Genomic DNA, 18,411 nt, shown 5'->3' on the forward strand with positions numbered 1-18,411 from the left:
GTTTCAAGTACTTTCGTCTGGCTACAACTTACAATTGCAAACATGGAGTAGCAGTGAAGGCATGGACTAGTAAACTTTAAGGGAAGCATTAGTCATTTGTGAAATGAATGGGCAAGGCAAGATCAGGCATTAAAGCTGGAACCCATGAGTCACTGGTGGCTTCTGGTCTGGTTCCAGGGAAACCATCAACCGACTTTTGCATATAGGCACATCTACTTTTCTGAAACTGCAACATGTAACTTTTCTAAGATTTTCAAAAGGCCTAGAACCCCCCCAAAGGATTGTACAGTTATTAGTAATTGGTCCAGCAAGATATGCCCATGGTACATCAGGGGCAAAAATGTTACAGTGGTAACTACTACTTTCTGATTGGATTTAGGACCTGTCTTTGCAGGAGAAAACTCCATGCAAGGTACTGTAAATCTGGCCAAGAACACATGGCTGGGGAACTCACAGCCCCTAGGGGTGATCTGCTAAGAGGACAGAGTGCCAACATGCTGTATGTATCCTTATACACATAGAGTAAGGCAGCTTTCGGCCCTTCTCAGAGAAGCTTCTTTGTGTGGGGGTCAATGGAGCTGGCAGCTGGTGAAAGGACAGCGAATGCATCCAAGTGGAGTGCTCAGTGGTAAGTGGGACATCTGTATTGCCCTTCTCCCAAGGCTGAGGGGACCATAAAGAGGAGGAAAGAGTCTATGAGCCAGAGGTTAGGAAGAATGGGACAGGACTGTCTTCTGAACCAATGTACTCATGAGCTCACAGTAGCTGTGGCTGCCTGCACAAGATCAAGCCAGCCACACTACAGCATGGCCTCCCAAGTTCCCGCAGCTAGCTGAGTGTTAATGGCAGTCGATGGCTACTAGAGAGGAAGTGAGTTTTCCTTAGGGGTGCAGCCTCTGGCAGGCAGACCATGTTCCAGTGGATGTTCCTATATCTACATGCATGTGTGAGATTCCCAGTGAGTAAAAATACATTACGAGTTATTAAAGACTAGATTACTGGAACCCCTACCCCAAGCTCTGTGTTTCACAAGGAAGCCTATGTCTTAATTTTCTGGAAGTTCTAACCTGGATGATGCCATCAAGACCAAGTTTTTCAAAAACTCAACCAAGTGTTCCATGTACCACACACTCCCCTTTCTAATAAAACAAGCTCGAGAGGTACAGCGTTCTTCGTTTTGTAGACAAGACTTTTCCCCCAGACAGTTATGATTTAACTTGTTTTAATGTAGTCTGCTATAAAAATGAAGACTTCTGCATGGTACACTTGGCCTTACAAATGTTAATGACTAGTTAATGCTGTGTTACACCTAGCACATCATCAGATTCTCCTGACCAGTAACAGCTTCTCTGACATGGTTAATACCCAAATTGTGAATCATAGAACTTTTACTTAGCATACACACTTACAATCTACTGCAAACTGAAATACTAATCTATAATATATAGCTGAATTATTGGATCCATTTCAGGATTGTGCTTATTATCTCAGATGATAGGAACTAGCAAAAATACACATTTCTTTTGCATATCCCCACCCCTGTAATATATTGTAAAAGAAATATTGTTCAGTGCACCCCCTAAGAAATAAACTTCCTTATAGCATTTCTTTCTCTCTCTATATATATATCTATCTCCAAACAGAGGAAGAGCACAATGCAACTTTTAAGATTACCATTTAAAGCAAGAGAGGTAAGAACACTCAGGCACTGCAGTCTTTCCTGATGAGAAGCTTCAGTTTTTGATCATCACTGGTCCGTTTTGGCTCCACAATAGGAATAAATTCAATGCAGGATTGCTCTGGACAGTTTCACATGTCTCCACCATTTTAGCAGACACCCTAGGACATCAGCCATACTTTCATGTGCCATGCATTTACCTTAATCACTTAAACTGTAAGCTGTAGAGTCAACAGTATACTCTGTTGTTGACTTGCCCACTGAGATTTTAATCACCTGCTTCCTGCCTCCTGACTCAATGGGTTAATAAAAATATAACTAAAAGTTATTAACAACTAAATTATTAGGGAGACTTTCTGTTTTCAGCTCTGTGGTTCAAGAAGAAAATCAATGTCTAATTCCTTGTGAGTTATCTAACCTGGATGGGTCCACTGAATCCTTTGGTTTTTCAAACACATGATCAGGTCTTCTCACATGATCACCCATTCTCCTTCCCAATAAAAGGTTACAGAAGGCCAGGGGATTCTGGGTAGCTGCTGGCCAGAACAATGTATGTAGAGACACCAAGGCCTTTCTTTCTCCCACTCTGGATACAAAACTGTGTAACCAGTGTCCTGAGCTGGTCTGTTGGGAGGTCTGCTTGGCAAGAGCAAGAGTGTTCTGTTCTATGGACTTGGTCAGATGTAGCTGACACAGTGGAGAAGGCTGGAGGTTTCTGTCTATACAAACTCACTACCAGGGGAACAGTACAAGTTCTAGGAAGAGAGAGGCTGCAGCTTGGTAGCTTGCAAGCTAAAGTCAGCTGCAGCCATGTTTGTCTAAGCACCAGCATTTATAAAATCAGTTCCTGGTTTTTAAAAACCCGAAATGCTTTGAATGAGAATCTTCTTGTGGGAATCTCAGTTCTATGAAAGTTTAGAGAACTGGTAACCTTGATCAGCAATTTTTGCATAGCAGCAGCTGGGGCTCAAAGGAGTAGCCCTGTATCACGGGGCTGGGATACTGTGGCTTGCTACAGGCCCCTCTATTCCGAGTGGATAGCACGTGAGGGACTGTGCTCTTGCGCTCTCTCTCTCTCTCTCTCTCTCTCTCTCTCTCTCTCTCTCTCTCTCTCTCTCACTCGGCTAGCTGAGTTCTGTGGCATTAGGGTGCTTTCCTATAATGTTGACAATCTGAGCTTCATTTGGGATTGTCCACTTTGTTGTCAAATGGATTCCTCTGTTGACTGACTGGCTCTAAGCCACATCTAATTGCTTTGGTAGGTAATCTTAACATGCAATTCTACTTGTCCTTTATGCTACACTGCAAACTCCAGAGATACAATCACACTAATATTTATGTGCTTGAGTGTGAGAATGTTGAACATGTAAAAGGGGCATGTTATCTACAGATATAGGTATACTTCCATTTGGGCAAAAGTTAATTTGGTTCCACAGACAGACGTGCTGGCAGCACGGAGAGTAAATGTAACCATTTGGTAAAATCTGTATAATTCTGACTTACAATATTACAAAGAGTGACTTTTAAGTTATTGCTTTTCGATCACAGAATAAAGAGTTCATTATGTCATTTCCTATTCAAGTAAAAGCAACCGGAATTGGAAGTTCCCACGGCTGGTGCTTGAGAACGGTTTGGAATGGAGATGTGATTTCACTGTTCAAGAACTGACGCAGGAAACTGAGAATGACTTAATTTTTCAAAAGCACAAGAAAATCAGCACCCCAACGGCTAAGTGCTCTGGAGGGTTTCTCAAGGGCTTTACAGAGCTCAGCCTGACAGAGTTCACACCCTTCAGAAGGATTTCCACTCTACTCGTGCAAACCTCGTTTCAGAACACAAAGCTGGCATTCTATAGTCAGAGAGGATTAAAAGCAGTGTTGGTTTTTGACATTCAGATTCACAGAGGATCTCATTTTCTGCAAGAAATGCTCTGTCTTTTGTTTCTGCCGCAGAATCACATTCACATGGCAGTCGATTTCAGGCACTTTTAAAACATGTTCATCTGGAATAAAAATCTGCATGAACTGCTTCTGCATAATTTGAAATGAGTGCTGAGTAATTCTAGCTCCAAAACTGACAGCTGACCACTGCCTGGTCCTCGGTAAGCTCTCCCATTGAAGCATGCTGGTGACTGCTGGGCTTGAGATGTATGTACTATGTCTATGAGGTCCCCTTCTAGCTTAGTACAAAGAGGTGAGTCATAAAAATCCAAGTACTCAATTTCTACTTAAAAAAATACAAAAAGGTAAATACACTGAATGTATTATACAGATGGCTGTAGCTACTATCAAATAAATAACATGATCTGACTCCGGGGTTTAACTCTGAGCTCTTGGACAAAGTCTGATGGAATGTCAAATGTGGCGACTCACTCCTAGGGACTAGCTGCTGGTAGGCACAAGTATCTCAACATCTTTGCCATTGGCCACCACGCCACCGGGAGAGCAGCTGGTGGCAAGGTCTTCTGTGGTGCTCAAGGAGGATGCCTGGGAATGAGTCTTGGTCACTGGAGTGGTGGCAGATTGCGAAGGGGTGAGGCCAGGTTTTTTGGGTGGGATTGGTGGAGGGTTTCCTCTCTCAGCTCTGGGGATGGTTGGGGACTTGATTCCTGGAGAGAGGGGGCTCAGAGGGCTGGACACTTTCCCTGGAGTAGGTGAATGGCTGGTGTCACCTCTTGGGTTGGCAGTGCTGGCCAGATTTCGGTAGTCTGTCCCAAAGGGAGAACTGTTGGGAGAGACTGGCTTAATTGGCCCCTGGTTAGTGAATCTGGAGAGCACCTGAGTGACTGTGTTTCGGGCCAGCTGCTTGGCAGCAGAGTTGTCTAACAGAGTAGGGGACAGGTCCCTGGATGGAGGGCTCTGGAGACCACTGGCTTGCTGATCCTGATCTGCCTGGGACTGAAATTTGTGCCGAGCTGCATGGAAACGCTGGTTGATCCCTACTTGGTAGGAAGACTGGTAGCCTGGGCTGCTGACTGATGACCCCAAGAGACGCTTGGTTAGAACTGGTGAAGAGCAAGGAGACGATGTTAGAGAGGAAGAGGCAGTGCTGCTGGGAGACAGTGAGCTGCCACTAGAAGGGAGGTGACTGAGCATTGTGACTGGAGTCTCAGTTCCTACAGGACACCCACCATTCTCCATTGGTTTCTCCTGGGCCGATACTGCAGATTTCTCCCGTGGAGGCCCTTGGTTTTCTGTGCTGCCATCTGAGGTCAATTCCCTGGTAGTCTGTATGTCTGGGTCACAGTGGCCATTAGCTTTTGCATAGGAGTAAGTAGCAGTGGTGGGACCTGGGAGACCAGCATCTGTCAGCTTGGTCAGGACGCTCCCATGGCTTCTTTCTGTCTGAACACTCTCTGTTTGGCAAAAAACAGACACTCGCAAGGGAGGCTCTGTGGCTGTGCCTCTGGACGTGGTCACTGGTGCCCGGCCCTGCTCACTGGTGCGGCTGGGCTGCTGCGCCGCCTCTAGGTCTTTCACAAGCTTCCTCAAGCTCTCCATCTCCTCCTTCAGGGCCCGGGTCCGGTTCTCCTCTCGGTTCAGTTTGGCTCTCAGCTGCTCCCTTTCGATATCAAACTCAGACAATTGCTTCTCCACCTGGGCCTCTGTCTGCAGGCCTCGCTTCCTCTCAGCTGCCAACTCCTCCTCCAGTTTGCTTGCCCGGCTCTTCTCCTTCTCCAGTTTCAGGCTCAGCTCTCCAGCCTTCTGCCCTTCCTCGGCTGCCTTGCTGGTGGCCTTCTTACACTCAAGCACCAGCATGGACGAGAGCTGCTTATGGCGGGAGCGCTCCTCTTCCAGCTGGCTGGACAGCTTCTTTTGTTCTTTTTCAAACTTTTTCACTTGGGACTTTTCAAATTCCAACTAGGAAAAAAAATGACACCACACATCTTGATTAGAGACGGAAAAGACAATTACGATCACGCAGAGCGCCCTCACTGGCTGCTGTCTGGTGTACAGCATTAGTCTGTGTGCCATAGTGCTTAGGTTAATTAGTATTTTTGAAGTATGAGAACACCCCACATAGAACCCCCACACGCCATGATTCAATCCTTTCTTGATGTCCTGGGAGGCGTTCGAGTTCCGAACTGACTCAGGGAGAACAGCAGGACTATGATGCACTGTTGTGTTTTAGGTACGCAGAGAGGCATAGAATCAGCCAAAACAAGTAACAGAATACCATGTAAGCGGGATCTACAGATGCTGTTGAAAATCAAACTTAAAGCTGCAGCAATCGTTTAGTCTGACCGTAAAAGAAAGGAACAAACATAAACGGCTTCGCTGAAGCCCATTCTTGTTTTCATTGGACGAAGTCTCTCTCTGAGACTCGATTTGAACTTGAAATCCTCCTTCCTACGGGTAGAACAAGAGACATGAACCACCATCCTTGGATCTACACAAATGTAGTTTGTTTTATTGTCTAACATTATCATACAGACTCTGAATGAGAGGGAATGGGGTGAGTGAACCCTTCTAATCAGGAATTTCCAATTCAAGACACATTGATAAGTGGGGAAACCAGTTCAGCAAGCCATGATCATATTTAAAAAAAAAAAGTCAAGAATGTGAGTTCAAGGCTACCCTGATCTACATAGTAAGCACTACACCACCACTGCATAGTACAAGAATAAACAAACGGTTGGTTCATGTCCTGTAATCTTTGTGTTGTGGAAATTATTTAATCCCAAGCTGGGGTTTCTACCCTGCCTTTATCATTTAGCTCCCAGATAAAAGACGCACATAATCTTTATACTTACAATAAGCCTTAACCAGCACAGAAGCTGGGCAGATGTCTACCTTCTATGCTATTAGAGTCCACTTTCCTATTGATAACTCCAACTTATTACTTATTATGTTTCATCTGGGCTGCTCTTAACTCTAATTGGACAGCCCTCTGGGCCACATTTTCATGGCTCACCTCACCCATGGTGGCTCCTCCTCCATCCTTTTCACCTTCCCTTTCTCGTGGTTCTCCTCCCTCAAGCCTGGGAACCCTAACCTCTGCCAATGTCTGGTCTGCCCAACTATTGTTTGTCAGCATCTTTATCCACCAATCAAAAACAACTTGGGGGCAAGATCACACAGTGTCACTTGAGTCTACATGTAGATTGTCTCATCTCTGGGACAACCAGATCTTGGGGGCCCAATATTAAATATTAAAATACAAGCAAGACAAAACCTCAACACTTTGCCTCAGGCATACTGGTTTGTGACATGTTACTGTAGGTCATGCAACGACAACAACAACAAAAGCCTAAAAATCAGAGACCTCTAAAGGACATGCTTTGAATGACAGCTGTTTTATTCTTAAAATTCTGTGTTCTTGTGTGTGGGTGTGGGCTATGTGTATGTGAGTGCAGGCGTTACTGTAGACATGAGGAGGGTGTTACAGGTGTGAGACACCTGACATGGATGTGAGGAACCAAACGTGGGTCCTCTGAAGAGCAGTGCTTGCTCTCAGCCACTGGACCATTTCTCCAACCCCAAGTTATCTATTTTTTTTTTTTTAAAGATGTTTTGGGAACAGATGTGTTAAACATGGAACATTCTTTCTCCTTTGTAAAGATTTATAATGTAATTCTGCACACTGAAATAAACCTAAGAAGTGTCGTTCTAGGCAATGTCGCCACGCTCCTTCTTCCTGAGTTACCTGCTGCGTCAGTCTCTCCCTCTCCTTCTCCAGCATGTAGGTGACATCATCTCCTTCAGCAGTGTCCTGTGCATGCCTCTGTCTTTCTTCTTCAAGGTCGAGGATCACCTGTAAAGGATTTTAAAGCATTAACTTCCAAATATCAACTCAACACTTACACCACTCAACGCTTGAGGGTTACAGATTAAATAAGCAAACAAACGAAATCCAGCCAGGGCTCTCAAGGCACATGCTGTCTAACAGGGTGAAAGACACGCAAGCTATGTGCTAGAAAACAAGATATTTACTTTGTTGAAGTATGTGCAGAAGAATGCAGAGACAAGAGAGAAACTACTTAGCTGTGGGGGTTGGGAAGGTTTGAGAACCAGCAGAATTCTGGGAAATCACATGCAATTTGGTACAACTAGGGACCTGCCGGGGCAAGCGCTGTGGGCGTGGGTGGCACCACACAAGGCTGAGGTGTTCCTCTCAATGTGGTCACAGGAGACACCAAAGTTCGAGCTTGAAACTAAAGCTCAAATCAAACAGGACACCCACTGCCTTGCTTAACTAATAACACACGTTTGTTCACCCAGATCAGCTGGGAAAGACTCCTACTTCATCCTGTGTGCAGAAGGCTCAGTTATTGGAATCCTACTTGGTGATTTTTCACAGAATTTCATGACTTGCCCATTTATCCTATTCCATTTATCCTGGTGCTGAAGGATCTAAACCAGTTTCCAGAAAAATACAGGTAGATATGGACATTTCCCTTGTAGTTCTGCCTAAACCACACAGCATCTGACATGTGAATGTATCATTCGGTAGCTCCTGCTTCAGAGGTGGCTCAGCCCAGACCTCCAGGGCAGTCAGTTACCTCAGAGCCCAACTCTCATGATCTTGTCTCATACAATGTTAGGAATGAAGAAAGAACACTTTCTATAACACTGAACCCCACATTTAAGTTTAAAATGAAAACAAACAAACAAACATAGTGACAAATGCCTCTCCTCAAAGTATTCAGAAAGCAGAGGCAGGAGGATTTCCATGACTGTGCATTTAGCCTTATCTACACAATAAGTTTGAAGCCAGCCAGAGCTATACAGATACAGGGAAATCTAGCCTCAAAAAAAAAAAAAATTAAATAGAAATAAAACTAAAATTAAGATGTATTAGTGTACTTCCTGTTGAGCTAAAAAAAAAATCTAGCTTTTAAATTTAATTGAAAGACTTTTGGTTAAATGTACTATCAAGTTGAGAGCCCTTTAAAGTTACAGAAAGGAATAAAAATACTACAGAGTCTCAGAGGTGAAAGACTTTAGTAGGGGAGAAAGTTTTTTTTTTGTTTTTAAAGATTTATTTATCTATCTATGTGAAATACTGTCGCTGTTTTCAGACACACCAGAAGTGGGCATCAGATCCCATTACAGATGGTTGTGAGCCACCATGTAGTTGCTGGGAATTGAACTGAGGACCTCTGGAAGAGCAGTCAGTGCCCTTAACTGCTGAAGCATCTCTCCTGCCCTGGGGAGAAAGTTTTTAAAAAAGATTTATTGTATTTATTCATGTGTGAGAGCCTGTGTGCACCACCCGAGCTAGGCTGCCCACAGAGGCCACAGGCACTGGATTCTCTGGAGTTGCAGTTACAGGTGGCCGTGAGCTGCCTGATGTGGGTGTGTTAGCAACTGAACTCTTTTGGAACAACAATTAGTGCTCTTTACTGCTAAGCCATCTATCTCTCCAGGCCCCAGACAGGAAGTTTTAAGAACATTCTGACACCGAGCAGTGGTGGCGCACGCCTTTAATCCCAGCACTTGGGAGGCAGAGGTAGGTGGATTTCTGAGTTTGAGACCAGCTTGGTCTACAGAGTGAATTCCAGGACAGCCAGGGCTACACAGAGAAACCCTGTCTTGAAAAAAAACAAAAAAAAACAACAAAAAAAGGGACATTCTGAAATGGAAACCAAGCTTGGGGAGAGGCAGCACTTCAGGAACAGGGAGTGAGCCATCTCACCCTCCAAAGAGAAGGGACCCTGGAAGTAGCAGGTGTTTCAGGGAGTCTGGATTTTCAAAAGATTAGATAAAGATTCTTCCTTAAACTGGGTATGGGAAGCAGCATCTGCAGTCCCAATGCTTAAGAGGTAAAGTCAAAAGGTCATCTTCAGCTACCCAGTGAGTTAAAGCCTGGGGAGGGTATATGCGGTGGTGTGTGTGTGACAAAAATCTGTGTTTCAAAACAACAAAGATAAAGCTCCCTTTGAGTGCTGGAGGCACTGGGAAAGAGGAAGAAGATGTGCCTGAGGAACTCTCTTCTAGAGCATCTGCTGTTCAGATGCTCATCTTTCTGAGGAGAAGGGGTTACAGTTAATAGCCACGGCACAGCAAAGGGCAGACACAGGGAATCTTCAGCAAACTTACGCTACATACAGACCTCTAAGTACTAACTGATTACTGGTAATTTTAGTGCCTAGCTTGGGCAAAACACCCAAGAGCAGTTAGGTACTTTGTTGGGCATGGTAATGTTCATCTTCCCATGCAGCAAAGGTCATCCTTGGTGACACAGCAAGAAACTAAAGTTACCCTGGGCTATAAGAGACTCTGTCACAAGAAACCAACCAACAAAACAAAACAGGTAAATTACTTAATTTCAAAAATTTAATGCTACTTAAAACAAATTGACAGAGCATATTAAGGAATTTTCAGTAACTTTTAACTTTCTCCTCTCTCCAGTCACCTAGATCTGCAAACTATACTACACCTTCCATGACATCTATGCTATTCAGTACAGCTCAATTACTTCCTGTATGAACTGTGAATAAGACTTCATGCCATAAAGGAGCCTCTAGATGACACACTTGGTTAGACATGCTGCCACAGATGTTCAAGATGACACACTTGGTTAGACACGCTGCCACAGATGTTCTAGGTGACACATTCTGGGTTACACATGCTGCCACGGATGTTCTAGATAATATATTCTGGATTAGACATATTGCCACAAGTGACATTTTCGGGAAGATTAGTATCTGAACAGCAGATGATCTGGAAGAGAGTTCTTCTTTTAGACCATAGGCAACTTTTGGAATTTGACTAAAAGTATAAAAAATATACTTTCCACAAAAATGCATACACTTGTGATATTTCATATATTTCAGGGGTCTTGTGGGTCATGTGACTTACCCATGGTTAAGTACTTATCCTCTGGACTCAGTGAAGAGAAACAAAGGCTGACAGGCAAGAAGGCCCAGCTCAGGGGCAATGTTCCAGATGTGGCTTTAGCAGAGAGCGCCCATGGAGATAACCACGAGAACAAACTAACTAAGGTACTAAGTTTGCTGATGTCATTTCCCTGACTAAAGTGTCTCCTACAAGCCACTGTCGATGCCTATCTGGTAGGTCCAAATCTAAGTAGCTGGCTTTTTAAAATGCAGATTCTTGCCAAACTTCACCTGTAGGCAAGAACGAGCTGGAAAAAGAATGCACACACTGGAATTCTCAAATACGAAACTGCAGAGAGCACAGGTCTGTCTGCCCTCCTACCTAGGAGCTATCGGCACCAGAGTGCCTGCCCTGACCTCCCAATCCAGTATAGAAAAGACTGAAAAGCAAGCCATCCCAGAAGCTGTTTGTAGCTTTACACCTTGTAATGAAACGAGAAACCAGAACGAATGGAAACAATCTCCATGCTTGCACGGTTAGTATCAGGTAGATTTATACTTTCTCTCTCTCTCCCCTAAATACTTGCTAATCTTTTTATCACTTAAATAAGCAGAGAACGCTCTGTTCAGCTACAAGCTTGGCTAAACACCAGCTTGCTGCTAAAGTTTGGAAGACTGAGATTTGAAAAGAAAAAAAAAAAAAAAGCACCAAATAACCTAGAGTGACACATCACAAATGAATGCTGTCTTTAGTAATGTCTGGACCTGTGCAAGGACCCGTTTCCCTTTGTGCCCTGACTCTTGTGCAACTGAGGAGTCTTTCTGATACCCATGAGCTCCCCAGCCCCCTTCAACGGTCTTGAACACTGGTGGCTGACGGGAGTCCTCTGGGGATTTCCAAAGCATAGCCTGCCTATGGGCAAGCCTACCTTGCGGTGCCTGCTCTCGGCAGCAGCCAGCTGGGACAGCATGCGCTCCTGCATGTTCTTGCATTGCTTCATCACCGCCTTGAGGATAGAGAGGGGGTTTGTGCACACTGGCTGCTTCTCACTATCATTTTTCTCCTTCAGTGTTTCAAAATCTCTCTGAAGAGCCATGAGAGGGTCACTAATGTTGTATTTTCCATAGCGTTCTTCAATGAAAGTATCTCTGTGTTGGGCCTGAGAATAAGAAAAACAAATGAACAAACAACAAAACAAAACCATTAAAGAGAGGAATGTGCTGCAACACCAAAGGTGGTAGCATTAGTGTAAACCTGACTACAAATCAGGCGACATCAGGTGGTGGCACCATGCAGTAATACGAACACATACCCAGAATTAGGCATTCATTATCCAGAGCAGGTATGGCCATATTAACTTAGGTGATTTTATAGCCTTATAAAGTAATACTAATCACCTTCACCTTGCAGATAAGAAAACCATTAGAAAGAGGCTAGCTACTCAGCTAGGCAGCGGCTGTCAGAACAGGTACTTAAACCCAGCTAGCACGGCTCTGGAAGTCCCACGTTTTGAAGCAGCATTCACTGCCTCCACAAGTCTGTCTGTGTAACCCTCAGGTTTATCTTGTCTTTCTTTTGTATGGCATTTGCATTCCTAAAGTGTTAAGCATGATGACTTTATCAGTTTATATACTTAGAAACAAACAACCCGTGCCAGCCAGCGGGTATGCAAAAGACGCAAGTGGACAGAGAAGAATTCAGGACTCCTTGATCTGTACAGAGAGAACTTGCTTTCACTGTTGGTGGGTCAACAGGGGGTAGGTACATATAACAACAGCCACACACAAAAACTCTTCTACCTCTGCCAAATTCTACCCCCTTTTCAATCTCTGATCACCCTCTACGTTCCTTAGTCTTTTCTGTCCCCCCTCCACCCCTGCACAATAGGTATCTAAGGATCAACAAATGTTTGGAAAGATACCTCTGTCTTACCTCTGCTCAGGAAAGCTTTAGGTACTACATGGTATGAGCAACAAGTACCTCAGGTACGTAAACAGAGTGGCATTAGCAGTTTCCACACAGGCCGGGCATAGGGGCATATGTTTTATGCCCCAGCACTCAGGAGGCAGAGGCAGGTGGATCTCTGAGAGCCTGAGGCAAGCCTGAGCAACATCCTGAGACACTATCTCAAAACAACTAACAAACAAAGTGACAACAACCAAACTATGAAGAAAACCCCAACACTGGTCATGGTGGCACAAGCCCACAAGTCCTGCATAAGAGGCTGAGATGGGGGAAATCCTAAATGGAGGTCAGTCTGGGCTATCCAGTGAGACCCTGCCTCAAAACAAACACACTTTCTGTTTGATTTCTGGTTTGACCTATAGCCATCCTATCACCAGATGATTGGAACAGTTTGATGATATTTACACAGTAGACACAGACATTGAAAGTGCAAATATTCTTCTTTCTTTTTAAAAATCCCTGTGTGTACTGGAGTATGGAGGAGGCCCTGGGCTGGGGAGGAGGCTGGCCTTGGACTCTGGCTGGACTGACAGGCGTGAGCCACCACACTTGACCTCTTTCCTCATCTTTATTCTTTCTCTTTCCTGGAGTCTCCTATAGCTCCTGCCCTTCTTATAAAACCAAATTTGCATCATTAGTGTAGAAATGACTGCTACTGTCACCAAGATTAGTTTTGTAGCTCAAAAGAAAGAGTAAGCTGGAGTCTTTTAAAATTTTACATTAATGACCTTTTCTTTTTCAAACGCTGTGGAGAGTTGGGATGAGTGAGCAGAAGCTGGGACATCAACTGTGGTCATGGAACAACTGGTGATGCGCATGTTAGTTCTGTCAAGAAGCTGCCTGTCGGGTTTGACTGTAGAGTTAACTAATCCTAAAACTCGACTTTAAAAACCCACATGCTGATTATCCTATGTGATCAGTAAGCATCAGAGTTACAAGCAATAGTAGCTTCTCTGCTGAGGCCTCAACCTGAGAACAGTTGTTAGGCTGTCTGCTTTCTCTGATACTTTAGAGTAATTCACAATCACCTGCACGGTTAATTACAATCCACACCAACACATGGCTTCACCTGCAAACGAAAGGGAACTGTGGACGGACTTCTGAAAGGCTCTGGTCACACAGCAATTCCACCACAGGGCCAAACACAGAAAAGGTCAGCTCAAGGCTGTATTTATGATACCAAACACCAGGAAACGAGAGAAATTCATTTTTCAACCAATTCATGTGTTACATGTTTAACTGTACATAGCAGTAATAAGCAAAACTAACATGCTAAAATTTAATGAAAATAACTTTTATGAGGGTAAGTGCTGACAGCAACTTCAGCAGTTTAAATAATACTCATTTTATCTCATATGGTATCTAATGGTCAGGAATCTAGGATGAGGGGTTAGCTGGGTAGTTCTAGATTGTGATCTCAGGAGGTTCTGCTCACCACTGTTTAAGTGCTGGCTTCCCACAATGTAGAGTGTTCAGATTATCAAGACCTACATCTCAGCTGTGCAGCCCAACCTTGAAACATTCCAGATGGGACCACACAGGGTATGAGTATCAGGAGGCAGCTCACTGAGGTTGGCCACAGCCAAGAAATGCGATATGCTGCCACTAACATTACATTACAGAGTAAAATATTATTAATATTTTAATTATTTGTAGCTATTAAAAATGCACATGAAGGGCCAGATGTTATCTTGGGTTTGTGCTTTGGAGAAATTTAGTAATAAAGCTAAAACCAGTCAATTTCCTATTTCAGCAGTTTTGCTTCAGTGACAATATAAACTTCAGCCGAACAGAAATTCCCTACATTGTCAGAAAACATGTTAGTCTTTAATTTAAGAGAAAAGGAAAATACTGGCTTGCTAGACAGACTGACAACAGAGGTACTATCAACAGCCAGGAAGGACACCAGCCCCCTATTACTCCTTCATTTTCACTTCAGTCTGGAGGATACACACCACTAGAGAAAGCTTAAAATAACATCACAGACTAGCCTTGGAGCCGCCATGCTTAGTCTCCAAAGCCCCAGCTGTGCTATCACTGCCTTCAAAAAGAAAGAGGCAGGCACTCAGACTATGGCAGGAGAACTGAGAGTTTCAAACCGGCCTGAGCCACATAGGAAGATTTTGTTTCAAGTAGATACCCCACAACCCCCCAAAATAAAGTGGTTTCCTTTCTGCCTTCCTAGTGTAATGTGTGTAAGGACACAGGAGTGTGCATATTCCACTCTCAGGCAGGATATCAGCCATTACATTCTTTAGATAAGAAGTAGTTCTGAACCTAAAGGTAAAGAATTAGTCTAGGATAGCTCAGTTGGTAGAGTGCTTGCCTAGCATGCATGGGTTTCGTCCACAGCACAGCATAAAACTGGGTGTGGTGATCCATGTCTGCAGTTTCAGTACTTGTGAGGTGAAGGTGGTGGGTCAGAAGTTCAAGGTCATTTCTAGCTAAATATTAAGTCTGGGGCCACCCTGGGCTATATGAGACCCTGTCTTTTTGTTTGTTTGTTTGTTTGTTTGTTTGAGACAGGGTTTCTCTGTGTAGCCCTGGCTGTCCCGGAACTCACTCTGTAGACCAGGCTGGCCTTGAACTCAGAAATCCGCCTGATGAGACCCTGTCTTAAAGCAAAGCAAAACAAACTAATAACTCGAGACACAAGATGGCTTAGCTGGTAAAGGTACCTGTTGCCAAGCTTAATGACCTCAATTTGATCTTCGAGACCTGTTCTGTGGGAGAGCCAACTCCTGTAAGTTGTCCTCTAACTTATACAAAAGTGTGGAAGCATGTGTCACCACCACCACCCCCCACCCCAAGTAAAAAAGTATTTCAACTGCCTTTGAAGTAGGATGAACTTCAAACACTCCCTTCAAAGGAATCTTCAGGCACAGATATTTAGAAAGGCAACTATTTACATAAGATTAGACAATTATTTATTATTATTTGACCAAAGTGTCCTAAATTCTATCCAGGACTGAGAGTGAATTTTAATCCAAGGAGTGGTATCAACACCCTAATTCCAAAGTCTGTGACAGGTTTTGATAAAACCAAAGGAATGTGGAGTATGTCTGTCCTTCTGTCGCATCCCTTCCCTCCAGGAATGAGGGTATGGTACTTTCTGGCCTGGATCCATATACTTACCTTTTTGATGTGGGGAAGAAAATGTGTACGGGAATTCAACAGGAAAGAAAGATTGGATAAAGAGTAAATAGTCCTGAACATCAATTAAGGATTTCAATGTACACAAAACCCAAAAAAATCCTTTGCCTTTCCCAGTAGTTTGAGGTTCACAACAAAAATGAGTGAGTTAGAGGTGTCTTCTACATTTCCTGACACACACCTAGGGCACTCCCCTGACCCTCATCTCCCATCAGAATGGGTCACGGAACCCAGGGCCTCCTAGGTAAAGCAGCCAGGCTACAACTCCAGTTCTTCATCTTCTTGCCAGGTGATCACACATCCCTTAAGTCACGACGAAAGAAAGTTTAAAAACAGATGCTGAAGCTGGGTGGTGGTTGTGCACGCATTTAATTCCAGCACTTGGGAGGCAGAGGCTGGTCTAGATAGAACTGAGATCCTCCTGCCTTGGTCTCCTGAGTGCTAGGAGTACAGGAGTGCCCCACCAACCACGACCCACACAACACCCCTCTTCACTCAGACATCACTATCATCTCCATGTCTTTCAGAAGAGATTAAATGGTAGCATCCAACTTTCTCAAAGCCATGAAGCTAGTCCACAAGGAGTAAGAAGAGAAAGCTGACGCTCTCAGAATTTAGCAGGAATGAGCTTCCTTCCGATTAGGCCCTAACTGGTGAGTAAGGGCAGCTAGAAGTCCGAACAGCAGGGAGTAACCCTGGGTTCTTCCTTCCCACCTCAAAACCAGAAGAGAAGCGGCTGCAGAGCACTGTGAGGAGTGGGGTTATCCTGGGTTACCCTGGAAGTGTACTGTGTCCCCTATGTCACAAAGCAAAATCTACTTTGTATTATGTCTCAACTATAAACGACACTGGAATCGCGAAGGAAGACTCTAAGAAGTCTGACTGCTGATTCTACTTTTCCATTTAAGGTAAAAGAAGTATATAAATTCTAATATAAAAATGTATCAGTATCACTATCTTATTTTAAACTAACAAATGATCCGGAAGTCTACAAACTAGAAGAGATTTGGTTGGAGATCAAATACACAGTATACAAAAGAAAGAAACAAAAAAATCACATAACCAAAATATCCAGGAGTACACAAACTTTGCATGCATTTATTTAGTACTTTGTTTGCTGCGTAGTGCACATGCTGTAATATGGGTGGCGACAGAGGAAGGCAGACTTGAACACGTAAGACACAGTGCTCAGTCTTCAAGAGGTAAAAATCTGCTACATTTTAAGGACAAACTCAACATCAGCAAGGGATAGGCGGCCTCTGCTTGTTTAATGGTTTCTAAACTGCATCACGTATGTTTAGAGGAACACCAAGTAGAGTTAATTTGATTAGAATTTTCTAAGACACAGACTTTAAACTCCTAAGGAATAGGAAGGAAAAGGCCAACCCTGGAAGTGGGTGGGTTCTGGCCGATAAATGGTACAATCAGTGACTTTCTGAATCACAGGAAATAGGCATGGTGGTGGTGATGGTGGGGAGGCACTTGACCCCAAACTCCTGGAGTGCTCTACAAAGGGACTAACCCACAGGCTGGGTGGCACTGTAAGTTAATCTATGAGTCTGAAAAGCTCTCAGGTTCAGAGAAATGAACGTAGGCTCTTTTACTCGCTGTGCACTGAAAAGCACAGGGCTCGGCGAGTATAGGTGCTTGCAGCCGAGACTGACAATGACAACCTGGGTTTGATTCCTGGGACTTACACACCGGAGGCAAAGAACTGACTCCCAAAAGTTGTCCTCTGACCTCTTCACACTGGTACCAGCCAAGCTGTGTGAGACTTGTGCAGGATTTAGTAGTCAGTTCAGACAAATTACAGTTAGAGCCAGCTGTGCTGGCATATACCTTTATCCCAGCACTAGAGAGCCAGAGGCTCTCTGACACCTTTCTTCTGGCCTCCACTGCTACGGCATGCATGTGGTGCACAGACATATGTGTAGGGAAAACACCTATATACATAACATAAAAATAATTTTTATTTTAAAAAATTAAAATTTTAATGAGTTCCATGCCAGCCAACAATACATACCTCTGCCTCAAAACAAACAAACAAATGACAGTCAGGACCTATTTCACAGTTGTACAGCTCCCATCATTCCTCTGAGTCACCCTAGAAGAGGGCTCCTCCTCAGTCACATCCAATGAGCTCCTTTTCCAGGGCTATTGCTGTCTACGTATACCAAGTGTACTCTACCACTGAGCAACAGCCCCACGTGAGCCCCATCTGAAGGTAAGAATTAAAAAAATTACTTTTATTTTTATTATGTGTATGTCTTTGTATGTACTCACAAGTGCATGCTCCAGGAGGCATAGGAAACCCTGGAACTGGAGTTACAGGCAGTTGTGAGCTGCCTGATGTGGCTGTTGGGAACTGAAGCCCAAGTCCTCTGGAAAGCCAGCATGTGTACACTCTTAACTGCTAAGCTATTTCTCTAGCCTTTAGTTAGTTTGTACTTTCTGTTTTACATTTATTTGTGTGTATGTGTACACATAAATTTAAAATAATTTTAATATAACATTTAAAGTAGTGTTGATATGGAAAATAGAGAAAAAAGATGATGATGAACGTTTTCTAAAAGATACAAAAACAAAAAACAAAAAACCCAAAACAAGAAACCCCAAGCCCTGGAAAACAAATCCCCAGTTGGGAGTGGTGATGCAAACCTTTGATCCCAGTACTGGAGAGGCAGAGGCAGAAGGATCTCTGTGAGCTTAAGGATAGCATGGTCTACAAGGAGGGTTCCAGGATAGATAGCTACAAAGTAAGAGCCTGTCTCAAACTAACCCCCGTGTGTGTGTGTGTGTGTGTGTGTGTGTGTGTGTGTGTGTGTGTGTGTG

At 43.9% G+C, this 18,411-nt stretch overlaps 1 protein-coding gene across 3 annotated transcripts in view; it reads right to left on the minus strand.

The window, feature by feature from the left end:
* Positions 1 to 1,205: 1,205 nt before the first annotated feature.
* Positions 1,206 to 18,411, minus strand: part of Cttnbp2nl (CTTNBP2 N-terminal like) — a 49,738-nt gene continuing 32,532 nt past the window's right edge. For all 3 annotated transcript variants that reach the window (XM_028755664.1, XM_028755665.1, XM_028755667.1), the window contains 3 exons: positions 11,390 to 11,620; positions 7,325 to 7,432; positions 1,206 to 5,538 (listed from right to left, as the gene is read on the minus strand). In XM_028755664.1, coding sequence (XP_028611497.1) covers positions 4,060 to 5,538; positions 7,325 to 7,432; positions 11,390 to 11,620 — 1,818 coding nt within the window. In that variant the 3' untranslated portion in view covers positions 1,206 to 4,059. The remainder of the gene's footprint in view (positions 5,539 to 7,324; positions 7,433 to 11,389; positions 11,621 to 18,411) is intronic.

The sequence above is a fragment of the Grammomys surdaster genome, unplaced genomic scaffold, assembly GCF_004785775.1.
Source record: "Grammomys surdaster isolate TR1022 unplaced genomic scaffold, NIH_TR_1.0 126071, whole genome shotgun sequence".
In the NCBI taxonomy this organism is placed as follows: Eukaryota; Metazoa; Chordata; class Mammalia; order Rodentia; family Muridae; genus Grammomys; species Grammomys surdaster.